This window comes from Musa acuminata, chromosome BXJ3-4 (genome assembly GCF_036884655.1).
Source record: "Musa acuminata AAA Group cultivar baxijiao chromosome BXJ3-4, Cavendish_Baxijiao_AAA, whole genome shotgun sequence".
Lineage (NCBI taxonomy): Eukaryota > Viridiplantae > Streptophyta > Magnoliopsida > Zingiberales > Musaceae > Musa > Musa acuminata.
Genome location: NC_088352.1, coordinates 48068916 through 48096914, shown reverse-complemented (window position 1 = coordinate 48096914; position 27999 = coordinate 48068916). Strand labels below are relative to the sequence as shown.

General features: G+C 40.0%; 3 protein-coding genes and 1 pseudogene across 7 annotated transcripts; 1 reads left to right on the top strand and 3 right to left on the bottom strand.

Moving 5' to 3' along the window:
• Positions 1 to 4: 4 nt before the first annotated feature.
• Positions 5 to 13717, bottom strand: LOC135636580 (nuclear pore complex protein NUP1-like). Of its 4 annotated transcripts, XM_065148375.1 has the most exons (10): positions 13292 to 13717; positions 11305 to 11348; positions 10294 to 10410; positions 9531 to 9707; positions 8936 to 9211; positions 8712 to 8795; positions 3535 to 4257; positions 2936 to 3375; positions 1880 to 1932; positions 5 to 1720 (listed from the first exon to the last, which is right to left on the bottom strand). In XM_065148375.1, exons 1-10 carry the CDS (start codon positions 13548 to 13550, stop codon positions 354 to 356), a joined length of 3540 nt encoding a protein of 1179 aa, XP_065004447.1. In that variant the 5' UTR covers positions 13551 to 13717; the 3' UTR covers positions 5 to 353. The 4 variants fall into 4 exon arrangements, with proteins under 4 accessions (XP_065004447.1, XP_065004446.1, XP_065004448.1 ...); XM_065148374.1 differs by having other exon boundaries at positions 5 to 1932; XM_065148376.1 differs by having other exon boundaries at positions 5 to 1932; positions 2936 to 3201.
• A 1081-nt stretch (positions 13718 to 14798) lies between these two features.
• LOC135636263 (calcium-dependent protein kinase 10-like) lies at positions 14799 to 19496 on the top strand. Of its 2 annotated transcripts, XM_065147903.1 has the most exons (7): positions 14800 to 16201; positions 16551 to 16694; positions 16807 to 16959; positions 17380 to 17495; positions 18275 to 18442; positions 18794 to 19018; positions 19122 to 19496. In XM_065147903.1, exons 1-7 carry the CDS (start codon positions 15370 to 15372, stop codon positions 19242 to 19244), a joined length of 1761 nt encoding a protein of 586 aa, XP_065003975.1. In that variant the 5' UTR covers positions 14800 to 15369; the 3' UTR covers positions 19245 to 19496. The 2 variants fall into 2 exon arrangements, with proteins under 2 accessions (XP_065003976.1, XP_065003975.1); XM_065147904.1 differs by lacking the exon at positions 19122 to 19496 and having other exon boundaries at positions 14799 to 16201; positions 18798 to 19005.
• Positions 19497 to 20709: 1213 nt separating this feature from the next.
• On the bottom strand, positions 20710 to 23163 carry LOC135636265 (fasciclin-like arabinogalactan protein 17). The gene is made up of 2 exons (XM_065147905.1): positions 21669 to 23163; positions 20710 to 21041 (listed from the first exon to the last, which is right to left on the bottom strand). The coding sequence occupies exons 1-2, from the start codon at positions 23017 to 23019 to the stop codon at positions 20968 to 20970; spliced, it is 1425 nt and encodes a 474-aa protein (XP_065003977.1). The 5' UTR covers positions 23020 to 23163; the 3' UTR covers positions 20710 to 20967.
• A 3006-nt stretch (positions 23164 to 26169) lies between these two features.
• On the bottom strand, positions 26170 to 26863 carry LOC135586273 (uncharacterized; annotated as a pseudogene).
• Between the last annotated feature and the right edge of the window lie 1136 nt (positions 26864 to 27999).

Below are 27999 nucleotides of genomic sequence, written 5' to 3'. Positions count from 1 at the left end.
TGCATGATACTAATGTGGGACAACCCTCTTTACCGAACCAATTATACAAAAAGAAATATAGTGAGTTCTATGTTACAATAGTGAGGTACATACCAACACAGAGAAAGCATATCTCAGTGCCATTGATCAATACAAGTAGACCAAAATTGTAGAAATGAAGCCAACAGGTATATGGCATGAAGGCAAGCTTACTTCAATATGGCATTCAGCAATGGCTGAAGAAGCATAAAAGACTTGCTTCTTGCCTCCAAATGTCCTGCCATGATAGAGTAAACATGAATTTCTTCGGCAGCAATGCACAACTTTAATTATATCTGCATACGCAGCTAGATTTCTCTATGGGAGCATATGTGCTATTTTTTTCGTAGCCTATCCCGTCTGACTTTCACAATTTTCCGCCCAGACTTGTCGCCACCACCACTACCCAAAGAAAAGCTTCCTCCTTGAGGAAGTTGTTCAACAAGACTACCAGATGCCTGAAAGGGGGAACTTTGAGGAAGAGTGGGCTGCTGATGACTACCAAACTGAAAGAATGGGGAAGAAGTTGGCTGAGTCACTGGAGTACCAAATACTGTTATACTGGATGAAGTACTTGGTTGGCCAAATTGTGGAACCAAACTGCCTGCTGACTTGGCACTATCTTCAACCATGCTATCCACAACATTCATCTGATCGTTTCTAGGAGTCCCAGAACTAAAAGCAGTGGCTGGGCTCGATAAGCCAAATACAGGCTGTCCAGATAAGTTTGATGAACTACTACCACCAGCAGAATTTGTAGAAAATGCTGGTGCTGACAATGAACTAAACACAAACGGTGAACCACCAGAACCTGAGACTCCAAATGCAAGTCCTGTAGATGAATAAGATGCATTTGAACCAAAAGAAGTACCAAAAGCAGATGATATTGATGATTGGAAGGTGGAACCAAACAAACTAGGGGCTGGTGCCAGTGCAGAGGAAGATGTGGCACTGAGGCAGGAAGAATTAGCACCTACTGAAGAAGAAAACAAATAACTTGAACTCAATAGATCGAAACCTGTAGTTGCTGCCCCAAACTGTGAGCTGCCTAAACTGGACGAGGACAAAACATTCGACCCAAAAGTCGGAGATGAACAGAAGGGCCCAAACAGACTTGATGAACTCTCAGAAATTTGTGAGATTCCACTTCCACCCTGAGTTGACTGAGTGCCAACACTTCCAGCAACGCCCCTGGTATTGTTGTCCACAACCGATGGGTTTGAATCATTAGATTGTGCTGAAGCAAACTTGAATGTGCTGTTGCTTGCACCAGAAAATGTTGATGCTGGTGCAAGAGCAGATTGGCTGCCAGCAGACACTGAAAATAGAGTTGATGCAGCAGGAGCAATAAAACTGCTTCCGATTCTTGAAACAGTTGACGTTGCCAGAATAGAGCCAGTGTTTGTTGCAGAGGAAAAGCTGCCTCCAAACATGAAATTTGCACTTGTACCTGGATTGGCAGTGTTTGTGTTGAATGGTGGTACCTTGCTATGCATTCCTTCAAAATCTGTTGCAGTAGATTTATCTAATGGTTGAGAAACTGAAGTGGGAGAAACCAGTAAGGCTGTTGACCCAAACTGGAGTGAGGGAACAGTGGAAAGTGGTGGTGCTTCAGACGAAACAAATGTACTGAAGGAACTGGCAGAGACAGCAGTGACCGTAGAGAAAATCATGCTACCGGTGCTTCCAGAATATGCCATGACTGAAACAGCAGAAGATGCAGAAGGCAAATTTAATGATCCATTAGGCATGAATTCATTGTGGGAGGAACCAAAAGAATATACGACAGGGATATTTGATGTTGATTCATCTGCAGAATTATCAACTCCAACTAATTTTGACAGATTTATGGATATCTGACCTTCGTGTTTATCTGCATCAGAATCTTTTACCATTGCTGATGCTGTGGCATTGCTGCAGCATAAACAATAGCAGCACAATTATCTGGATATCAGTGGAACTCAAAACATTCATTAGGCCAAAAGCCTAGGTGAAAACTAGAATGTGGCTTCAAGTCAAATACGTTCATATAAAGAAACTAGCTCATTGCAAGACATAACTAGGACATACACCATCAAAAGAGATATTCTAGACTAATTTCATATGTTGTATGAAGGACATACATATTTGGCTCCTGAAATGTGATCAAGTACTTAACCTTTTCTTTCATAGATGATAACAGACTCCACATCTACATAAATCTTAGTGCTGTAAATGTAAAAAATAAATTTGTATTGCAAGGTTATTAAAGATATTATACATACCTAAAAGAGTAGGTGAGCAAATATGCTAAAATTTGAATGGTATTTAAACATAATAATCTATATGCATCTACATATACAACCATGGGTGTCATGTGTAGCGATGTATCAAAATTTTATTACCAAAAGATGAAACTGCATAAAGCTGTCACAAGAAACTGCATATAGATTACACTTAGAAATCATATAGCACTCAAGGGTTCTTAACCTAGCTTCAACTGGATTAAGTCCTATATGAGAATCTTCTGAATGTCCTCATAATGAAGTAATCAGTGTTGTTACTAAGTTTATAAACCTCTGTTCTCACTGTATCATGTTGATAAGTTCTCATTTGATTCCATATATGATTGCCAATAAAATCTCCCTCAGAAACCTAGAGAGTTTTTATCAATATCATTGATAAAGAAATATTACAGCTGAAACAAGAGTGCTAAATATTAAACCCCTCTAAAAAGAAAAGCCTCCTCAAAATAGTTATACATGTAATTTACCAAGATGTATTAGTAGCGTCAAACCAGAAGAAAGCAGCTTCTCACACACAGTGAAACAAAAGAGGTTTTCAGGACAATAATTAGATTAAAAAGGACTCAAACTTTGAGTAGATGATAGTATTGGTAATGAGAAAAAAATGGCCAATACAAACAGTTAGAGCTAACCTTATGTCATTTCCTGGACCAGAAGTGGCACTAAAACTCCTCATGGTTGTGGTTGATGAAAAATCTGCTCTATTAGAGTCCTTGGAGCCAAAGCTAAACAAGGGTGCATCTATTTGTCCTTTTTGCATCGCTGACTTTTTTACTAATGAACTTGGCATAGTAGGTGTTGGAGGTATTTGAGAAGTACTGGGAGCAGTAGCAAAAGGAAAAGTGAAACCCTTGCCACTCTCGGCAATCGAATCAACAGAAAGCTTCAGATGAGCTGCCTTGGAGAGGTCAGAAGAAGATGAGGATAAGCTTGTGGATGTCATTGAGGAAGACAAATTAGTTCTTATTATTGAAGGTCGGACAGCTTTATCTGTTATCTTCACCTCATCTTTGTCCTTCAATGGACATGAAGCATCCATCAAAGGACATGTATTACTCACATCTTGTGTATCCTTGACAACAAAGTAAAGACAAATACTTTAACATGCTTGAAAAGGCTAAGCCACATAAAATGGATATGTCAATAGGGCACTATTGACATATAACTTAAATCAGATTTTTCTAGTTAGATGGAACATTTTCAAATAACAATAAAAGAAGAGCTTCCACACCTTAAGTGCAGCAGACTGAAAAGCTAGCTTCTGATGTTGAGAAACAACGACAGAATCTGAGATCATGGCCTCTGCAGCAGCCTTGTCACACGTAGCAGCTGTGACAGAAATAACACCATCACACATATCATTGGCTTCAGACATTAATTTGACTCCTGAAATTGACACTGAGCAATTCTCCTGAGGGAACCTGGCCGTCTCTTGTTTATAAGATAAAGAATTCCTGAAATCTGGCATGAGGGAACCCCTGAAAGAATCCAAATTATTGCCTTGAACAAATTTGCTTTTGGTGGAGTACATTTCCTCATTCCTGAGTGTCTGACCCGAGGATGCATGCATCACATTATCAGGTGATTCATCCAGAGTATTAGACTTTAGCTTAGATGTTTTTTCCTTTGGTGAAGGCACTAGCTTATCTAGCTGCTGCAATATTTTCTTTTCCATCTCACTTGACTGAGGTGAAACAGGAGTAACAATGTTGTTAGAAATCCTGTTGTCTCCACTTTTTTCATGTCCATCTGACCAAATAGGCTTTTGAATCACTGATAAATCATCTTGAACATCCCTCTTAAATGGGGTCGAGGGACCATGATGAAGATTTCCAGGAAGGACTGAATGAATCACCTTTGAAGAAGGCTTCACAGTCAACTTTTGACGAATACTACGTATAGGGAGAAAAGGTCCAAGATCACTTTCCAATACCGAACTTCGTCGTTTGAAAACCTACAGTAGAATAAGACCAAGTTCCATTGGTCAGACAGAAGGATTTCAAATAACTAAAGTGTCATGCATTGTGCCAAACCATGAAAAGACTAACGCATAATGCAGCTAGCCTGAATGTGCATTTCTATGTGATAGACCACATTGTACTAAAGCATAATGATACATATTTCAGAATTCAGATAACCATCTATTTTTCCAATATATGCTGCAGTATACCATACTATACCGAGAGGGGACTGATACAAAGTCTTTATTCAAGAATTACTTCTGTGAAGAGTATGACCATACAAACTTAACATGTGGTGCAAACATAGAACTTATGCACTCAGTTGCAAGGGACAAAATCAGTGTCATGCCTATGCAACACAGTGCATTTGAAGCCCAACAAATGCACAAGGCAAAATATATGCACTTATGCAGCAAGGCAAATTTATGGCACAATGTTGCTTGCTCCTCATATGACATCAATGCCATGCAGAATGCACAGAATGGGAACACTGCAAGTGATGAGAACAACCCTACCCAAGGAAATTAAATGTCGAGTACAATCCCTAGAAACAGAGGTTAAGCAATCACTATGGTTACAAAAGTACATGCCAATCAATGTTTTAAAATGGCACCCGAGCACTTGCCTAGGCGCTCATGCGAGGCGAGGCCCGAGCACCTCACCCTGAATCCAGTGATGCACCACTTGAACCTAGGCGCTAGGCGCCTCGGGCGAGCACCCAGTTGAAGGCAAGCAACCGAACTAGATGATCAACCCGAGTTCTATTAAACAGTAACTTAGTTGGTTCAATTGAACCAACATAGCAAAATAGTAAACCCTAAGTACTTCGCCACCCCGACTCACCTCTGGTCCCGTCACTACCTTCATGGGCAGCCACTGTATCCGCAGCCGACACACAAGTCCGACACTTCCTCTACCACAAACGGACGGGTCCGAAGGTCCTGCTGTTGTAGTTTTCATGCGTAGTTCCTTGCGTCGCTACTCCCGTGTGCATCTCCTTCCACCGTCGAGGGACAGACCACTACTTCACCACCGACGTAGACATATGAAGTTTCCTCCACCCACAACATCGGCATCTGCAACTTCCTCCACCACCGCTATCGCCATTCGCAACTTTCTCCATTGTTGTTGCCGTCGTCTACGACTTCCTCCGTAGTTGTTGTCATCTAAAGGTTCCTCCATCACCGCCGCCCTCCTTCCCCACGTTCCATCATCGGTGACTCCTTTTCTCCCCCTCTATAGTTATGATTACTATTAACAGTGGATTAAATACTATTAATAATGGATTGTTAATCTTTAACTGATATTAAAACTATTGTTAAGTGTTAACTATTGTTACCATATAATAAACTAAAACCGATATTAATCCTTAGAACTATTGACCTATTTAGAACTAATTCCTATTTAGAAATACTAATCCTTATTTAGCACTATTAATCATTATTTAGAATTGTTATTAGTCCTTATTTAGCACTATTAATCTCTATTTATTTAGAACTGTTATTAGGGTTTTAGTATTAATGGCAAGTGTACAAAACAATTCACAAGATTCATCAAAAAATTCAAAAAAGGATCGTGCATGGAAATACAATTATCTAAAGAATCCTAATGCAGTTATTTGCATCTTCCGTGACAAGACTACTAGATGTGGCATTTTCCATGCAAAACTACATCAAGTATGGAACTTCAAGAACGCATCAGCATGCACAAAGTATCCACATGATGTAAATATGACTTAAAAAAAACCCAAAGGAACGAATCTTGTGGGATTTTACCCAAGGATGATGTTCAACATATTAGAGATGATGAAAAAAAAATTATTCAAAAAATGTCAATGCTAGTGAGAAAAAAGTACATGACAAAAAAGGAAAAGAACTCATACTTGTTAAGAAGGGTAAAAGCAAGGTAAGCAATACCGAATAATACCGCCCGGTACGGGCGATACGTACCGATTCGACGGTATACCGGTACGCGGACCACCCGCTATCGGGCGAAACGAATAATAATAATAAAATAAAATTATACATATATATAATTTAAATAAACGAGGCGACGTTGCCGAGGTGATACGACGTCGACTTTTAAATAAATAAATAAATATATATAATATATATACCGAACGGTATACCGCTCGGTATACCGTATCGAGCGAACGTCAAAACGCCGATACGGTACGGTATTTCGAACCTTGGGTAAAAGAGGACTGATAGACTTGTATATGTATCAAGGATCATAAAAGCAACAAGGTCAAGTAGGAACAATTAAGACAAACAAATATAGGTGATGCTTATGATAAGGAAATAAAGGGAAGAACGATTCAGCACATTGCTCGTTTCTTCTATCAAGTCGAACTTCCCATTAATACTTGTTGTTTAGAAAGTTTTAAAGAGATAATTGAAGTTATTTGAATATATGGTGGAGGATTAAAACCTTCAAGTTATTATTATGAGTTACAAGTTTCATTATTGAAAAAAAAGTTGGATTACACAAATAACTTATTAAAGGGCCACCAAAGAATCATGGGTAAAGCATGGTAGCTCTATTATGTCAGATGTTTGGACCAACAGAAAGCATATGAGTACAATCAATTTTATGATCAATTGTTATTTAGGAATTATGTTTGTGAAGTCAATTTTATGGTCAATAATAAAATTAAATTTTGCAACCGAATGATGGAGTCTATTTGAAAATTTCATCCCGAACTTACAACAATTAACTATCAAAATTATTAGTTTGACTTATAGCGTTCTGGGTTGTGAACGAAACTAAAGTGTCTTTGAGCATATAGAGATCACAAAATATTTTCGTTTTAATTAATCTATTCTTTTTTAGATAGATATATTAATATATTTTTAATTCATACGACATAACATATTCACAAAAGGAGAAAATCTGTTACAACATCAACAATTACATGATCTAGTTTATATAAAGTATAATCAAGCATTAAAGACTCGTCATGATTTACGAAATAATATTGATCCAATGTCATTACAAGACATTGATGATTCAAATAAGTGATTAGTGGGGGAAATGGGTGCGAACTTGCAAGATGTCAAAGAAGAGCTTCTATTTAAAGATGACAACTTGACATAGGGAGATGTGACAAGATCCTCGGTTGTTAGAGAATTGTAGACATATACAAGACAGAAGATGAAGACAAAATTGAGTGCAAAAGCCTCAAGCACAAGTGGTCTACTATATAATCTATTGTGCTAATTTATAGACAAGAGGAAGAGAAAAATGATAAGTTTCAAAATACTGTGTTGACTCTGATGAGGATTGAATTTAATGTAAAGTTTTATTGTTTTCAATCTTTTGACATTTTTGTTATTAGAAGATGGATAATGCGACTTGGTATTTTAGATTTTTTTAATTTAATATCATATTTTTATTTATATAATCATATTTTTCAATTATATATTTTATATATTTGAATATTTTAGAGCGCCTCGCTTCGTTCAAGTGGGCACCTAAGCGAACGCCTAACGCCTCGAGCGTTTTGGTACCTTGGCACCTAGCGCTTGTAAAAACACTGATGCCAATTTTCTACAGGCCGCATCATCATTGTACAATCGACAATCATTTTCGATACTACTCAATTATATTCAGCTATTCGTACTATTATTTCAAATAAAATTACTATCTAATAAGCTAGACAAGTGTGTCATATAGTCAGATATAGTTAATTGAAACAAGGAAATAATAGAAGCAATTAAAATTTTGTTATGAATTGTATCACTGCTCAATATAATCTTGCCAAATGCAAAATAAAAAAACTCTAAAAAAAGACAAGTTAATTTCCTCAGAAATCTACTTGCATTTATAGCATTTCTAACAATTTACACAAATGATAGTGGACTACATCTTATATATCAATAAATTTGCTTGAACCAACATATTGGCCTACATCTTAATAATAACAAAATTTGCATAAACCAATGTCAATAGATTGTTAATTTCCTCAGATTAATATACTTGATTGATACAACTAGTAAAAGTCAGAAAATTATTTACTGGCAGTTATCTTACTCTATGACTTTCTTATACTCTTGTATTATAAATACTACATGAGCCTAATCTTCAAGCGGACAAAGTGAAATTTTTATTTGGGTAGGGTTAGTGTTTCTTATTAGTAGAATGATTACTTATTTCATGTTTTATAATTGAAATTAGTTGTAACACTCAACACCTATTTTTGGAGCAATGGTGGCAACGACTTTAGCTTTTATAGCTTAAGTCTAATTCAGATCCAAGAATTGGACAAGGAGAGATCCGGCTGTGTATTCAAATCTGCCCAAAGATAAAATGTTTTATTAAAGAGTACCCTACACAAATCTTAATCTAGAAGAATAAGCGATAAGACAAAATTATTTGAAAAGCTAACAGAATAGAATACACCATAACAAGGTGTTATGGTGTTACGAGAATAGAGCAAAGAAACCACCTGTCTACCCCCTAATTGCCTGGTGCTTTCTGGTGGCCGGTGTGACAAAGATCCAACACTGTCATCTTTGGAAGATCGCTCGCCCTGAAATGACAACATAATTAACTTGCTATGATAAGAAAATCATCCCTAAAAATTTAGGAGTAGAAATTGTCATACATAGGGATAAATATTGCCACTATTTTCAGCCACATTATGTGAATGTCACCAACTACATCACTGACCTTAATATAGGGAGAGCAGGTCATTCTATACATTGTCGATCTACCAGAAGATCTTGGTGTCAGATAGCCACTTTCGGGAATTACAGTAGATCCAGAAAATCGAACAGATCTTGGACCTTTCAGGTCAAATGGTTTTGTAGCAGATGTTAAGCTAGTTGGAACTTTTTTATATTCATGAAAGAGATGGCTTCGCCAACTTAGAGCCAGAGGGGGTACTGTTGAAACCCTCGAACCCATATATGCTTTTGCAAGTTCCACTGGTGAAGCATCAGGAATCTGTAAAATGTCACCATGTTAGGTAGAGGTACTGCTGTCAGGTTAAACATCATTGACGAAAAATCAAACATCCCAAGAGGAAAAATGACAACATGTACATCAAAAGATTATTTGAGGAACAAAGGCATAAGATTCTGCATCTACTATTTCATGAACCCCACGCTACAAGTACAGGGGGATAAAGGTAAAAACAAATTGTGATGATGGGTTGATGTCACTTTCATGAATACATAATGCAAAACATTCACTATCCATGCAAAAAATTTCACAGAATTAAACAGACTGAAAATGCAATACTGAGAGATAACAGTTTCCATACGGCTAGAGTATCTGGAGGGGTCCTGCAATCCTCATGTGGTATGGAGCTTTCTATTTCTTTTTCAGGTAGCGGAACAGTTGTTTCGTCGACTTTGTCATTATCAACTGCAGGTTTTGACATATCTGAATCCATAGTTCTTGAGCGCAATATCTCCGTCAAATGCTCAAACTGAGCCCTGTAATAAATAGAACGCATTAAAATTGAGTCATTGGAGAAAATATTTGTAACAGGCACTCAATAAGATTTAAGAAGCCAAAACTGAAGGTCGGATAATTCTTTAAATCATACAAGAGAAAACTATCAGGCTTTCATAAGACTACATAAAAATGGAAGAATGGCTCAACTTGCACGAAGAAATAAACTTCAGGCAGCAGATCGAGTAGAAGGAATAGAAAACATCACTTAAGATGCATGCACAGGTCCTAAAAAATAAAATAAAACATGGGATGTATTGTCCCATTAAGGAGGCTGACAACAACAAAATGATGGGTCTGTAAAGCTCAAGAACCTTAAGCTCCAATCTCAATATTGTGAACAGTTCAGACCCCTTGATCTAATCAGATATGAACTGCATCAACTCAAAAAACACGGGCTAGAACAATCATTTTCCTACGAGCAGAAGTGGAAAATATCTAATACTTCTGAGCATAAGAAATACACAAAGAGTGCACCTACAAGCCATAGACATTTTGATGCATTACTGATGATAAACAAAAAACAGACTTGAAGTAGATGTGCAGCATCAGAAATCAAATACTTTCCTTGTGAAAGTTTTGTGCTCCAGAAGTTGTTCGAACTCCAAAAACATATTGCTGTCAAAATTATTTGTTGCATTGTTTCCACTGTCAGCTTTATTTTCCTGTAAGTCAGCTGACATTTCCTGCATAACAATTCAGAAAACCATGAAATAAGACGAAAGCATGGATGTTGATGGTCATGCTCTCAGTTAGACATGTAACCAACATATATATATATATGTTGTACTGATATGCAAACAAGAACTGTATCAAAATTCAAAACCATATCCAAGGGTGCAATAACGAAAGGAAACAATGATTCGGTGACTTTAAAAGCATAGAAGAAGAAGAATTTTACATTAGCATGTAGTATGCATGATACTTGTATGTAAACATAATTTCATGCATATATATAACTAGCATGTGGATGCTAGTAGTAGTTATAACTTATTAGAAGACTCAAAAATAAATGAGGCCCATTTCCCTCTATTTTAAAATAGATACTCAAAGAACAAGACAAATATCTAACATATAGATAGTGGTCAGCAGATACTTATCCAAAAAGATTCATTATGGTGGATCAGGGGTCCTAGTGAAACCACTGACATGGTTGTGGCATACAGGGATTCACCACAGATGTCATTAAGAATATGTTGCAATGTGCTTCATATTGTGTTGTGGTTATGATTCTTCAAGTGCCAATCTGATCAACCATGCAAGTTTTTTATTTATACAAAAATTCACAATCATATCATTAACAAAAAAGAAAAACGAAAAGAGCACCTTGGTGAAAAGAACAAGAACTTTTCACAAGCCCAACATTTGCATAATGATAGTAGAGCATGGGGATAAAACTCAAGTATTCATTGAGAATCAGAAATCAGAAAAGTAGGGGTCGTGTGATAAAGTAGATCCTTCAGGTCCAATAGTAAAAGTAATTCACAATGTAAACACAAAAGCAATTTCATCTAAATGTTTATGTCATAAGAACCCTAGAAACTAAATATCTATCAAGCATGATGTTTACTGTTGCTTACATCAGAAGATGCTTCAGCGATTTCTCTAGATTGTAAGTTTTGTCCTGCACATAAAATATCATAGGTAAAACATATTGTTATTTAGTTCAAAAGCATAAATTTCTATTAAATATTTGCACGATCAAATAAATCCAGTTAGACGAAGAAAAAAAGAACACTTTAGCACTACTGTAAATAATAGATGTATCCGAATAATAAAAAAGAGATGAATTTGTTAAATCTAACAACTGAAAAAACCATCACAAGCAGCAAAAAAAAAAAAAAGACTCATGGCCAAGCAAAGTGACCGACAGAAAATCAAACGGTGACACTTTCTTCCAAGGGAAAAATACAGTAAATAAAATATAAAACAATCTTAAAAACACATACATAGAAAGTATCTGTCCAAACTATATAATCTATTGTGCTAATTTATTGAAACAATCTTAAAATCGTTCATCCAATAGTATCATATCAAAATATTTGAACCAAAAGGATGTAGCTCCAATCAAAGCAAGAAAGTTGCAACCAAAGGGATATAGCTCCACATCACAGTAGCACCAGTGCATGCAAGATGCCTTACATGTAACTAAAACCCACGCATGTGCCTCACACAAGCATGGTAAAGCATGGAACAGTGGTGCACATCAAGTTATGTGCCTCGCAATGTATGAGGTAGCATAAAGGCAGCAATTAATACCTCAATTATTATCACAGCTTATGATCTGATCATTTGCATCCAAACTAGATCACTACCAATGCACTTGTTCAAGTAAACGGCTAGCTAACACACGGAATATAACAACATCATAGTCATACTGTAGACCCTTCCATTTTACACATGCACATAATATTCCGCTTTCTAGATGCACTCAAAATCTTACAATGAGATATAGGCAATATCACATTCTCATATGTTACCATTATTATGATTCACTGACTTAACATTGCAAAAAAAAATGTGGAAATTAAAATCAGGATAGACTCTTGCATAAGTGCACAAACTGATCAGCAGGTAAATTATAAAAAGACAATGTATGAGTAGACTTAAAGGTGTAAAGGAGCATCCTGTAATGAATCTGATCCAGGATCTCAAAATATCTATTAAATACAAGACCCTGTAATTTGAAGAACCTTTCAATCAGAAAGGTGAATGCTCTCTTCAGAAAAGCAACCATGGTAGAGCACTGAAGTATGTATTGTTAAAAGAAGATAACGCGCTTTTGAGCAACAAAATTTAGAATTAAAAGCGGAAGAGCACCTCGTAATAGGATTACAAACTTTATCAACAAGGTAAAGGAAGCAAGTTATAGCCAATACAAGGGATCAGAGGATACAATGAAAAGGATAGTCACAACGTCAAAGATCAAAGCAAGTTTAAAGCGTGATCAAGAATGTGATATCCACATAACTCATAAGAACTCAACAAAAGGAGTCATATATAACAGTTCTGAAAGTGCCATATTTGGAGAAAGAAAAAGATAAAAAACCTCTACTTGAAAATAAAACATGCACTGCATTCACAAGAGAAGATAAATCATTCATAAGCAAATAGAACCATGAAATGAAATATTCCAGGTAAAATAAAAATTAAATGGATCACACAAAGAAAAATTAACTGATGCCGTGAGAAGAAAATTAAGAAAACGGAAGCTGTAACTGCTTGCGAGCGACAATGCAACGAGTGCATATTCACATGGTCGGAGATCGAAGACGTGGATTCAGACTATCTACCATGTTCAATTAGCGTCAATGATCCAACTTGATTTTAGTTGCTCGCCAACTAACAGATTGTCGAAAACCTATCACTCGAATAGATGAACTGAGTTTTTGTTTTGCAACTAATGAAAACTACAATACTTTCCTCCCAACATTATCGAATCTAAACAAAAAATACCCACAATCAAAACCCTAGGCGTCAGTCCAAAAACCGTCGTCTGAGAACAACCCGAACAAGAAAAACGCATAGCCCTAAGAATCCAAGAAAGCAAAGCTACGACCACCAAACCTGGAGTTTCATCGGCCGGCGGCGCGGTGAGCCGCTTGCGGAACACGGACGAGAAGAGCCGGGACGCGCTGCTCGAGATGAATCGTGACGCCGGATCGACGAGCTTCGCCAGCCACCCGTCGCCCCCGGGCTCCGGAACGGTGGTCGTGAGGCCACGGGCGGCGGTGGGGGGGCGGTCGTAGGGCGTTGCGGCGGCCCTGCGGAACGGCCGTCGCCGTAATTTCCCCCCGATTCTCCCATCGTAGCCCGATGTCGCCATGGGAACAACGCAATGGAGGGGCGAGAGAGGCCGAGAAGGCGATGGCGAGGAAAAAGAGGCGAAATAGAGACGAAAAATCGAAGCTTCGAGGGGTTTAGTGCGGTGAAGGTGGGAGAGAAGCCGCGGAGGTGGAGGAATAGAGAAAGGACGCTTCCATTTAGGTTATGGGACCGGTTCTACGCCGCCGCCGCCGTGGTTTATTTATACGCTTACGGATCGACGTATATTTGTACGTATTTTAGATCCTTCACTTAATGCGTCATATAATATTTCCACCCTACAAGAAGACCCAGACAAAAACCCCAATCAGGTCTGATAACTAATTCGATGCGCTAGCCAAATGGCTCTCTCTCGGGTCAGTCACTCGGGGCCTCTGTAGATTAAGCAGATCGCCTGGAATTTATCCAAATTTGAGGACAACAGCAAACAGCATTTTTACCGACCAAGAATTTAAAGCGTGGCTCTCGTGGTGCTACTGCGAGGTGGGAAGGTATAACACGAATAGTATTTTCCAGCCGTCGAATTATTTACCCGCTAACTTACCGTTTTGGTGATCGGTAACAAACTGTGGAGCCCACCCAAACCCACTGTAAAGCAAATGATAAAAAACGGGTGGCGAGTTTTATTGCTCGAGCCTTTCGGTCGATCACGTGTCCGTCGCACCCACTCGGGAAACAGCGGGAGGCCCTATATGCGGGTCCCACAAGTACACCGATCATAACGTGAGTAGCCCGTGCGGGTAGATATGCACTTCACAGAGTAAAATTCGCGTAAATACATAATCAAATATAGGTAATAAATTATACTGATCCAACGAATTATGGGAACAGATCCCCAATCGACATTTAAAATCTTGAGCTCAACAGAAGGTTAATTAAGCTCCATAAATCGTTTATCCAAGTCAATCTTAATCCATCCAGAGGATGTTTGTTCTTTGATTAGTAGCTCATTCGGGCTCGATGCAACGTGTCATTTGAACCTAGAAATCTCGTCCTATCATTCGCATTTGCCATGTTAATGTCATTGACGATAGAGTGTTGACCAAGTCAAATCATCTTTATCATGTACTTAATGTCCAGTAACCTTCCAAACCCAATCTTAAATCATAATTTTAATCTTAATCCTAATTTATTCGAGTTAAAAGCACGTCAAATTAGACCGACCGATTCAATTATACTATACTAAAATTCCAAAATAAAATTAGTGAATAATTAATTGATGAATTAATTAATTCAACAAATTGGGGAGGGCAAGGCGACCGAAATCGAATCGTAAAGGAGACGGAGAGCAGCCGGGAATTGGACCGCTCCGTTGACCCGTTTGCGCCATCCTCCCCCCTCTTCCTCCTTCCTCCGACCCACCATTTGGTTTCCGGTCCCCCCTCCTCCACGGCTTCCTCTTTCGACAAGCTATCGCCTCTGATCGGGCGTCCATTTGCTGATTTTGGTGCAGGATCAGGTCCGTCCCCATCGGACGGGGGATTTCTAGGGTTTTGTTGGAATTCCCCCTCTACATTTTGGATTCTTCCTGGAATTGGATGGATTCGGTTCGTTCTCGCGTTGTCGTTTAGCCCAACGGCGGGAGCTTTCTCTTATTGCCCATTGTTGTTCGTTTTCTCCGTGTAAGGATCTAATTTGCACGTGAAATTAAAAAATTTTGTCGGAAGATCCCATTTTTATGTGCATCTCTGCGGGGTTCCGGCTCAGGATGGGAATTTGATCGGTACAAGGTTTGAATTTTAGCTTTGGGTACGTACGCGTTGGAGGTGTTCGAGACAATGCAGAGGAGGGTTCTTTGGGAATATTGATTCTTGAATCGGATGGGGAACGCATGTGTTGGGCCGAGCCTCTTGAAGAATGGATTTTTCCAATCGGTATCAGCTACTCTTTGGCGTAGTCGATTGAACAAGGAGGCTCTTCCAGCTGCCAATAATGAGGCTGCTGGTGAGGGGACCTCGGATGCGCCAGCACCAGCTAAACCGGATGTCAATGCTCCCCAACCAGTTAAGATCCAGAATAAACAGACTGAGCCACCCAGACTTCCAGAAGTGGAGGGCAAGCAGGCATCCGACATACCCTTGTCGAACCAACCCAAGAAGCCGACCCATGTCAAGAGACTCTCCAGTGTGGCAGGACTTCAGGAAGAGTTTATTTTGAAACACAAAACCAATAGTTTGAAGGATGTTTACAGCTTAGGACGGAAACTTGGGCAAGGACAATTCGGAACAACGTATCTTTGTGTGGAGAAGGAAACTGGCAAGGAGTATGCTTGCAAGTCCATTTTGAAGAGGAAATTGATGACAGAGGAGGATGTGCAGGATGTTAGGAGAGAGATCCAGATAATGCATCATTTGTCAGGTCACCCAAGTGTAATCTCCATCAAAGGGGCCTATGAAGATGCTGTGGCTGTCCATGTTGTCATGGAGTTGTGTGCTGGGGGTGAGTTATTTGATAGGATCATTCAGAAGGGGCATTACACAGAAAGAAAGGCAGCAGAGCTTGCAAGGGTGATTGTTGGAGTTGTGGAAGCTTGTCATTCGATGGGGGTCATGCATCGAGATCTCAAGCCTGAAAATTTTCTTTTCGTCAATCAAATGGAGGATTCACCTCTTAAGACCATTGACTTTGGATTGTCAATCTTCTTCCGGCCAGGTACACTTCTTTTTGCGGTCCAGTGCTATTATATTTTGTTATGAAACTCAAGGTGCATCTTTTTCGGTATATGTACTTGCTCTTTAAGCATTTGATAGTTCAATCAGCACCTTATTCCACCAAAGAAGAATCTAATCCTCTGTGACTCTTGTCTATTACTGTTTTGTTTCATGGTTTTCATCTTCTATTATAACCAGACTCTTGAGACAACACATCATTGTTACTCATCATACTGGATGCGCAACACTCTGGGGCAAGCTTTAGAGAGAAAAGAGTGACTAGTTAATATTCTTAGGAACACTATAGCTCTTCTATTTTCATTAATGGAATTGGAATATATCTTTTCCAGGAGAGATATTTACTGATGTGGTTGGTAGCCCTTACTATGTTGCACCTGAAGTTCTGAAAAAACGGTATGGTCGAGAGGCAGATGTTTGGAGTGCTGGGGTGATCATTTATATTCTTCTTAGTGGTGTTCCTCCATTTTGGGCTGGTGAGACATTTATCCTCTGATTGTGTTTGCTTGGAGTTTTACTTTGGACAGTTAATTGGTATATATCACCTACTTCTCACCTATTATGTGCTGTAATTTACATCACATCCAGAAACCGAGCAAGGTATATTTGAAGAGGTTTTACATGGTAAACTTGACTTTCAGTCAGATCCATGGCCCAGCATCTCAAACAGTGCCAAAGAACTTGTAAGGAAAATGCTTGTTAGGGACCCCAGGAGGCGGTTGACTGCTCATGACGTTTTGTGTAAGTTGGACTTCAATTTTGATATATTCACGGTTATAAGAAACTATTTGCATTGAATTCCAAGAGTGAAAATTCATGATTTGCTATTAACATGTTTTCTTTTACTGCATCGGCATACCCCAAGGACAACAATGGATACCATGAAAGCACATCCATGTGACAGAGTTTGAAATGTGACTTACACTGCTAACCGACACTTTGACTCTCATTAAAAAATGTCGTCTAGCTATAGTTGTTTAATTTTTCAAGATATCTGTTCCCTGATCAACATCATCGTCCAGTTGCATGCATAACTTAGAAAGTGCTAATAGATTTGTCATCTAGTTTGCCAATCATGAATTCATTGCTTGTAAGGAAATTTTGATGATTCAGTTCTATAATGAACTGAGTTTGCTTAATTCACTGTTGGATTATTTCCAGGTCATCCATGGGTTCAGATTGATGGAGTGGCTCCTGACAAGCCTCTGGATTCTGCAGTTCTTTCTCGCTTGAAACAATTTTCTGCCATGAACAAACTTAAAAAGATGGCTATCAGAGTAAGCTTTAGAAGTCATAATTTTGGAAAATTAGGTGGCTTTTGATACTAATTTGGATGATTAGCTATGAATGTTTTTTTGAACAAATCAACCTAGCAAAGCTCTAAATGAGATTATCTCTTTCATTGATGTTGGCTGTGATCATTGCATGCTTTTTCATGCATGTTTACAATCACAATGGCAAAGAAGGTTGATGTTGCAATATTGTTGCTTCTCATTATTTTATTCTACTCAAGTTGATCATTGCTCCCTACAATTTTGCAAGAGTAATCTTTTGGGGTCAATGTACAAGTTAGCATAACCTTAGTCATGCCTTTGTGCAAATTTGACAAGCCATGTTGGTTATCTTGAGATCTGCACCCTTCTCTTTTAGGTGAAATTGACCGTGCATAAATGATGCAGGTTTTCTGTTCAGGGGTTTTAGAAGTCTGGCTCGAGTTAGAAGGAATCCACATTTGCAGTAGATTCTGTACTAGGCTTATATATAATATATATATTGTTCATCCATGGGTGTGAAAGTCTCATGTATTTCCTTTCCTTTTTGTTTTGGTTCTAGTCATCTGGTAATGTATATAGGGTATTTTTCTCTAGTTTGTTTCACATGTTACTCTATTCTGAACTATGATCTCTGATTTTTTTATATCATTCATTCTGTTTTCGTTCTAATTTACTGTCACTTACACTAATGTAAATGGTTTATGGTATATATGGCATGTTTTTGTTTTTTTTCCTTGTCACCTCCAATTTCTTTATTTTCTCTAAGTATGTCCTTCTTATAGGTTATTGCTGAACACCTTTCCGAGGATGAAATTGCTGGCCTTAAGGAAATGTTTAAGATGATAGATACAGACAACAGTGGGCAGATAACATTTGAAGAACTCAAGGCTGGATTGGAAAGAGTTGGTGCTAATCTCCAGGAGTCGGAAATTTATGCACTTATGCAGGCGGTAGGTATTCAAAAGATCCAAGAGCTGGGATAGCATATTAAACAATAAAAATCTGCTGTCAGAAACATCAGTTTTATAAGTAATATTACCTCCAAATTACACAAACACCTTTATGTTAAATGATGTCTAATTCATCCATAGATGGTTGCTTCATGGTAATCTTCTCTTAGTTTGGAAGAAACCAAACTTTATAATGTTGGTTAGTTTGGTAGATGGTCACTTCCTTTACTTGAAAATTATTGACTTCTCATGCAAAACATTTGGAGAAAGAGTTCATTCAGTACCTTAAGTTAATTATCATTTTCTTATTCTCTCTTCTTACTCTCTTTGTTGGAAATTGGAAAATATTAGGCAGATGTTGATAACAGCGGCACAATCGACTATGGCGAGTTTGTTGCTGCCACTTTACAGCTAAATAAGATAGAGAGGGAGGATCATTTATTCATGGCCTTCTCATACTTCGACAAAGATGGGAGTGGTTACATAACTCAAGATGAACTGCAACAGGCTTGTGAAGAATTCGGCATACATGATGTGCAGCTGGATGAAATGATCCGAGAAGCGGATCAAGATAATGTAAATCCTTCATCTCTGGCAAATGTTTTACATTCTGTCTCAAGGCCATATTACACAAAGCAATCTGCTCATTTTTTGTATCTTCGTCTTGTCTTTATGGCAGGACGGGCGTATAGACTACAATGAATTTGTAGCTATGATGAACAAAGGAGACGCCGGATTCGGCAAGAGAGGATTGCAGGCTAACTTCAGTATCGGCTTTAGGGAGGCGTTAAAGCTCGATTGACGACGAGGTAGTTCCGTGGTTCATATTCTTTTTTTGTAATTATCACTTTATAGAGTTGTCATAGGACCTGGTAGTGGCTCTTTGTTGTTGTACTCACAAGGCCGCGATAATAATTTTGAGATCCATCACCAGTTTTAGAGAGCATTGGTGCCCCTGTAATTGCAAAGTATGGCCTAGTTCACCTGATTTATTTGACTGGGTTCAAATCTGTTTATGAGATTTTATTTTGGGAATTAAAAGACTGTGGCATGATTTTCTCTTGCTGAATAGAATTTCTCTTATTTCCTTGCAGAAATATCATGTTTTTCATAACAATTGAACTACATTGAATGTTTGATCACTGTCCATTAGGTTGTCTTTCTTTGGTGGTATCAAGCACCTGAAACTTTTGTTAGGTCAAGGCTGTTGGTTTAATTTAGTGATGACTTTACCTACGACTACTGCATGCCATGTAGCTACTCTTGATTATACCAAGGATATGGAATCAATTCTCCAAAATTAAGTAGCAGTTACTCTCTCTTCTCTTCTCTTCTATGGCAATAGAAATAGCTTGTCTCTTTAGCAAGACAGGAGGATTCTTGACATTAATATGGCAAAATCTTCCTGCTGAAGGTTCATATTTGATTATTAAATATATTACAGAAAGTTAAATATCCACAGACACATGGATTCTAAAAGGAAGTTTGATGTTTCTAATAATTGTTTTCAGAATTAAATTAGCTTAAAAGAGAAATGGTGTGTCAATCAGTCAGTCAGTGGTTTCAACTTTTTTATGTAAAATTAGCCTTCACTGACATTTTAAATCCACACACAAACAAGAATCATCTGTCCTTTCCACATAAGTAAGTCTGATTTAAGAGCTTTATCATGAGCAAGGCCAAAACCAGATGGATCAAACTCCAAAAAGGGCTGATGAAACATCTGGAGTTCAGAATCTTTTGACTAGTAGAAATATAAATGCTATGTAGTTTATAGTTCACAGAAAAGGAGAAGGATTTGCTGTAGTCCAACTGGAAACAATGATCTAAAGTGTTAGCCAGTCAGAGCAGGATACAGTAGTGTATAGGAGGACAACAGCTATGATCAAAAAGGTCCAATTATAAGCTTGTAAAATAATGGCAATTGCATATATTTATTTACAATCCACTAGCTAAACTTGCCTCTGTTTCAGCTTTCTTATGACTCTGGTAATGTCTCTTGGCACCACATGGATGGCCAATACATAAATGATATAGTCATTTCTTTATTTGTCTCTGGCTCTTCTATTTTGTGGTCTTAAATTTGATGAAGTTTCTCTTAGGTATACATCTCAAAAGTGATCCAAGTCAGCTGGAAAACAGTGGCCATCAAATAGTGTATATTAGGAGGAAAAGACTTCAAAAAACCTTCTATCTGATTGGTAGATTTCAAAATCCGTGAAATAGAGGGAGAATATAATGCTACATATAGTTCATGCTCCACAAAATCAAGAAAGAGAGAATTTGAGGGCAGTATTGCAAATTGACTTTGTATCAAAACAAATGTGGATGAGGAAAAAAAAAGGAAGAGGGGGGAGACATATTCCTATACACCTCAGCAATCACCAGTATCAACATTCCAAACACTCCCCTTCTCCCTCCACCATCATCATTTTTATTAAGCAAAGAATAAAAGGGTGCAGCTATATCTCTGTCATGCTTTTACCTCTACTTTTTTTTTGTATGTGTCTCAGACAGTGTGATCTCTATTGGCAAGTGGCAAAGTGAGAGCTTTGACCCAACACCCCAAGCAAACTGCATCCAATTTCCAACAATTTCCCTGCAATGAACCACCACACAGCCTTGTGTTAGTCTAATCCCATGCAATAAATAATAAAACACACACGCAAGATATAAATACACAATAATCTGACAGCCCATGTTGTCATTCTCCTTGGAGAAGTTGAGAGGTCAACTTCAACAGTAGATACAGGCTGGGTTTTGTGGTGCTACTGCAAGAAAAGAAAACATTTCTATAGCTTTTGGTGGTGACAAATCACCTACTATTGGTAATATAATTATATATGGCATGGCATGGTTGTAGGAAAAGACCACAACTATTAACATCTACATATCCCCTACTCCACACAAAGCAACAAAGTGGAAGAAAACAAAAAACAAAAGCGCAAAAGGAAGAAATTAAAGAAGAGGAAAAAGGTGTAGAAACATGGAAAAGTATTCTTCCACTTCAAGGAATGAACTCCACCGACACTGTCGAGCTGTGCCCACATGCCCTCACCAACTCCAAGAAGCATTATATTATACGCACAACTCTACAAATTATTTCCCTATATAATTATATATATGTTTATAGCACAATTATTAATAAGTATAAATGATTTAAAGGGGATAACAAAGAAGAGGAATAATTAGTGGTAATAATAATAATAATAATAATAATAATTACCTCTTCGGAGCTTGGCTTTGAGCTTGGTCTTGGCCTTGACCTGGGCGAGCTCGGCCTTGCGGGCGGCGGGGGAGAGCGGGGAGGCGGGAGGGGCGTCCTCGTCGGGAGGGAAGAGGACGGCGTCGATGCCCTGCACGGAGATGCGGCCGTCGGTGTAGATGTCGGGGTCGAACAGGTAGGCGGAGCCCTCGCCGGCGCCAAACTTGACGGAGCCGTCGGCCTCCCTCGCGACCACCTTGTGCGGCACCCGCAGGGTGTCGTAGCGCACCTTCCCGAACCGGCGGACCGCGTTGTACATGCTCTCCTCCGTCTGGTACTCGGGGATGAGGTGGTAGTACATGATGGTCTCCGGTGCCCCGGGCTCGCTGAGCTGGTCCGTCGTCAGCCGCGCCATGGCGTCGTCGTTGGGGGCCAGGACGGTGAGCACGTAGCCTTCCGACACCAACCGCCCCATCTCTGTCGCCATCGACGTCAGGTTCACCAGGATGTCGGCGAACTCGTTGTAACCGCCGTACAGGAGCAGGGTCTGGATGAAGTCCTTCACCTGGCTCTCCCCGTCGAACCAGTGCTTGCCGGAGCCCGGGCCGGGGGCGGGCGCGGGCGCCAGCGACGGGCCTGGGGCCATGGCGTCGTAGATCGGGAGCACGGGAGGAGCGCCGGCCGGGACGGGCGGCGCCGGCTTCTTGAGGCGATGGGTGCGGGGGTCCACCTCGGGGGCGCCGGTGGGGAGCACGGCGGAGATAGCGGCGAGACTGCGCCGGCGGTTGAAATCCTCCTGCACGGACCGTGGCACGAGAAGGCGCTCGATGCCGTGGATCACGCCGTCCGGGCGGACCACCGCGTCCGGCTGCACCACGGCCGCGAGGCCGACCGTCTTGCCCCCACCGGAAGATCCTTCCCCGGAGGAGGAGAGGTGGATATGATCACCAGCGAGGGTGGGGTGGCGGGACTGGGGCCAAGCCTCGGAGGGGATGCGGGCAGGGACGACGTGGTAGAGGAGCAGGGTCTGCAGGGAGCGGAGGTTGCCGGGCTCCAGGAGGAAGCGCTTGAACTCGGGGTCGAGGTCTCGCTCGAGAGCCTCATTGCGAGGAGCGAAGATAGTGAGGTTGTGGCGGCCGACGGCGGCCTCCAGGGAGGGGAGCAGAAGCGCCTTCTCCACCAGCTCCGCCAGCTCCGTGTAGTGCGAGTCGAGTAGGGCGACAAGCACCGAGTTGGAGTTGATCTGCCCGCCCGATGATGCGGTGGCCAATGTGGCCGTGGAGGCGTCAGATTCCGTCTTTACCGAGGATACCGCTACCGAGACAAGGAGGAAAAGGAGCGCGGTAGCCCCGCCGAGGGAGGCACGAGCCATGGCGACGCCGGCGAGCAAGCAGACCGCAACGAGACTCTCCTGATTGCCTCTCTTCTCTATTTCTTGCTGGTGAACGGAGATAGAGAGACAGAGAGAGCGAGAAAGTGAGAGAGAGACGAGGACTTTTTGTGGGAGTGGAAAGAGGAGAGCATCGAAGGCAAAGGAACGCGTGGGGGACGGAGACGCCTCACGACAGGCTGTCACTGCGGGGCCCAGAAGGGGGTGAGTAACTCCAAGTCCCGTGATCTTAACTCGTCCGCTTCAGCAGCGGTAATACTGCCATCCGCAACGTGAAAAACCAAAACTACCCTTAAAGACATCGCTAGTCGCCGCTACATACGGAGGGCTAAACGATGAATTCGGCAGCTGCGCAAGGCGTAAAAAGGACTTGCAGCAGACGAGCTGTCGGCGTCGCTTCTGACTTCCACGGCGGCGTTACCTCCGCCGGCTCGCTTGCTCGGCCTCCGCGTGAAGTCTCTCCGCTCGATTACGATTAAACAGAAAAAAGCATTAACCGATCACATAAAAAATGGGAAATTAGTTGGTGGTGAGCGGACAAAAGAAACGCGTACGAAAACGTGATCTGGGGTGGGGTCCACCTCGGAAAGAAACGGTGGCGTTCGTGGGTGCCTCGGCATAAGTATAGGGTCTTTTTTATTCTTAGTTCTGTAAAGGGTTCTCCGTTTACCCGCTAACACTACCCGTCTGGTGATTGGCAACTCGAGGGCCCACGGCGGGCCCGAGAGTGAGAGTCTCGGTGTCGGTGGTTCTCTGCGTTGCAGCGAATTGAATAGGAGGGATAAAAGGAAGAAAAGAGGGTGTCGGGACGGGCGTACGATGGGTGGGCCCCAACCCACGACCCTTTGGACTCGCGCGTCGGTTCATGGAATGCTGTGGTCTTATTCTATGATCTGGCTTTATGGATGATTAGAACTCAGAGAAATAGATGCAAATCTTGATGGCCCTGCCACCTGAAACAGGTTGGAAACACATGATTCCATGGGAGTCATTCAAAACTCCTGTCATCCCAAAATAATAATCCATGAATATTTTAATTTGGTGATCGATGATCTCAAATGTACGGTGTGAGTCGATTGTAAAAATATTAATTGAAAATAGACACACAAAAAAAAGTATTTTTAATTTTATGATCGGAAGTCGGGACTCGATAATAAGTCATTTAAAACTGTCGTAATGTTTAATTAGCATATAATTTTCACTTACTGGACCGAATTAATAATCTTTTTTTTCCGAAAGAAAATTATAATTCTTATGGATAATATTTTTATCGTCTTTAATAATAGCCATACCAAAAAGTACTATTTCTTACGCAGCCACATGCGCGACGGCATACGCCGCGGCTTCACGTCGTGACTTCAACCACGACTCACACCCCAGCGGTGTAGTTGTGGTGCACACGTGAGAACCACGAGTTGGTGCGTCTTAAGTAGTGCCATGGGATACTTGGTGTGCGTTATGGTCATAAGCCTCGTGTCGAACAGTACAGATACGTGATGTCCAGTTGACGTCACCGGACGGTAATAACTGTCACGTGCAGTCAATATGCGAAGTCAGCCAACTGCTACCGACACGCATGTTAGCTTATATATATATATATATATATATATATATACACGCATTTAATTATTTTTAATGAGAAAAAAATTTATAATGAGAAAATAATCAAAACATCACTTAATTATTTTTTAAATATACATAATAATGGTCGACACAAATCCTTATCTTGAAGCATAATAATGGGTTGCTAGCAATAAAAATTAATGCAATTAGTAATTGCAAAAGAAACATTAAGACTTATATATGCAACAATTAAGGTATCTGCATGTATAATTACTATTTGTAATTGCAGTTGAAGTAAGTTGAAGCAGAGGAGAACAATAACATGCAGAAGAAGAGGAAAGCAACGTCTTTGAAAAGGGGGCATGGAAACCTGGTAAAAGTTGCGGTGACCATCCTCACATAACAAGGCTTCCTGCAATTACCATGGCTGGTCTTTTTGAAAAGGGGGTATGAAAGGAAGAGTTCATGGTTTGGTGGCACTTTGTGTTATGGCATGAGAACAAGAAAAGGAGATTCTTGACATGCTTTCGTTTTCATGGTTGGCCATGCAACTGTTTGACACAGAACAGAGTCTTAGAAAGAGAGAGAGAGAGAGAGAGAGAGAGAGAGAGAGCAACAAGGCAACAACATATTCTCTAAGAGTAGTGATGAATTGGTGGAGCATTTGTTTTGTAGTTGTCTGATCAAAGGAAGAATCAAGAATAAAATGTGAGTTTTCCTATCAATATAAGGCAGGTTGTTTGTCTGCTTTCCTCTTTGCTGCTGCTGCATACCATCTCATCTCTGACTTTGAGATCCCAATTGGATGTTAGCTACTTCTTTCTGCTGCTAATAGTTATATGTTATTTATGTTTTCATGGGATAAATGTCTCCAATTAGACATGATCAAGAAAGCAGAATGAAGAGAAGGAAGGATAAGAGAACATAGGACCAATCCTCTGCCATGGAGAAGCAAATTTTCAGAGAGAGACTGCTATCATCTTTTAGATTCTTGTGCAATGACAGGTGTAATGTGTGCTCTCCAAGTAATCCCCTCTCAGTTGAATGCTGGGTCAAAAGTGAAGCTGCTTTATCTCTCTTCTTCAGCTTCTCTTCTGCGATTCCATTATATTAGTCTCTCCACTTTCTATGCATGATTCATAGCCTTGCAATGGCGATTAAGACAAGTTGGGGAAGGCAAAGCACCATCTCAATCTTCCCATGGTATTATTTTTGTGTGTGGTCGATTCTAGCAATTGCTTGATCTACTAACAGATCTCCTAATCCAAATCAATGTGGCTCCAATGCTTGCCTACCTCGCAATGATTTGTTGTTGAGGAGTCCCCATCGTCTCGACTGACGTTTTAGTGCTCGTCTCTGTCATTACATCAGACACAAAGTTGGATTATTAGAGAGAATGTTACGTGGAAGATTGAGCAACAGCTTTGCCTTCGATCTCTGCAATGTTCTTCCTGAAAGCAGTACGTATAATGATGAGAATTTTAGCCTCTCGAATCAACTCCCTTACGAGCTTAAGAGTACGAGATTAATGGAGATGGGATTGATGAATTGCCATCATCGGTAGAGAGATATGTAAACCATTCCTTCATTCTCTATGAACCTGACAACTGAGACAAAATCCAAGCATGTATGGTGTAGTTGGATCGACAGACACCTGAAGGTTGCAGATGCAGAACAAACTAGGACAAACAAGTTGCCTTCTTTCTTTCGTGTCATCGATTGGTTGGCGGAGACAACGCCGTCTTCTTGCGCCTCCGGTACTCCTCGTTGTTCGACGACGGCTCGATCACGTCGGGGGCGAACCTCACCTTCTTCCTTGGCCGGTTTCTTTCACGACCTGCCGGAGCAAGAGAGATCGCACGCGGTTACCTTTGACCTCGAGTAGTGCAAACAGAGGAAGAACGAGAAGCCGGAGCAAGAAACACAGGGAAGGATAGGATTGGATACCGATTTCCGACTCGACCTTCTTGATGAAGTCCGAGGCGAGGCGCCGGTGGACCTGGAGGGCGACGAGCGCGATGCTGCCGGAGACGGCGACGACCGCCACGAGTCCCATGCAGTTGGAGCTCTCCATCTTCTTCTTCCTCTGCCTACGGCTTTTCCTGTTTCTTCTGCCTCCGAGAGGATGGAGGAGGAATGTGGAGGTATATGAATTCGCGAGGGAGAGGAAACAAGGAAGAGAAGGGTGGGAAATGGCAAGGCACGGGCTAAGTTTAGAAGGAAGACGCCAATCCATTTGGTCTTCGACGAGTTCTCGGTTGACTTCTCTTCCCCAAAACAAAAGATTGCTTTTCCGACGCACCTTCCAACGCACCGTACTTACGATTGAAGCCAGCGCTGGGGCCCGCAAATGAATCCGGCCACGGGAAGGGTGCGTTGAAGGGTACAGTACAGATCGAGGGTTGACCGAATTGAGATGCATGATATGACTAAAATGACCTCGGATGACATAACCTAAGTTGACTCCATCCAAAACCGGATGATCGGTGTTGGGTTGGTGACCCACTCATGACCTAATTTAATTGGCTTCAATTCTCACCATTTCCACTGATCTCACCTTTAATGTATTTTTGTTTTCTTTGCGTAATCATTTTTCTAATTATATTTTAATATTTAGTATTTATGTGGTAGATCATTACAGCGATGGAAGAACTATAATTATGAATGGATGATGGACGTATAAAATATTTTAGAAAGGGTTCCAACATTCAATCCATACACTTACGTTTTGTATTATTCCAAAATAATATTGCTCGTCTTATTTATAAAAATATATATATTTTTTCATGGAAACTCAATTAATATGTGCTTGTTTATATTAAATACATTGCAGTCATGGAATCTTCACCAAATATATTTTTTAATATTAAACATTAAAAAATCACCTTCGAATTTGACCATGTAATCAGTTTGACTTTGGTTCGATTCAAACCGAAACTAAATCGATACGGAATTGAAATTGAACCGGATTAATGGTTTAGTAGTTTTGAACCAAATCAGAATTAGGATAATTTAATTTAGTTTCGATTTTTAAAATTAAAATCAAACCGTTCCGAACCGACCAAAAAAATTAGAATCAAACAATAAATTAAAAAAAGGTGCCCTTATAAGTGACAAATCTATATTTTTAATAATTTAATAAACAATAAATTGAAGATATATTTTGATAATTAATAAAAATAAAAAATATATAATTTTATTTTGAACTGAAACTAAAACTAAAATCAATGATTTAATTTTATTCTGATTTAAAATCTGGAATCAAATTTCATTTTGAATCAACAAAAAAAAAATAAGTGCCCTATATATGACATATATATATATATATATATATGGTAATTTAATAAATAACTAATTGAAGTGATATTTTGATAATTTAAAAATATATATTTTTTATTC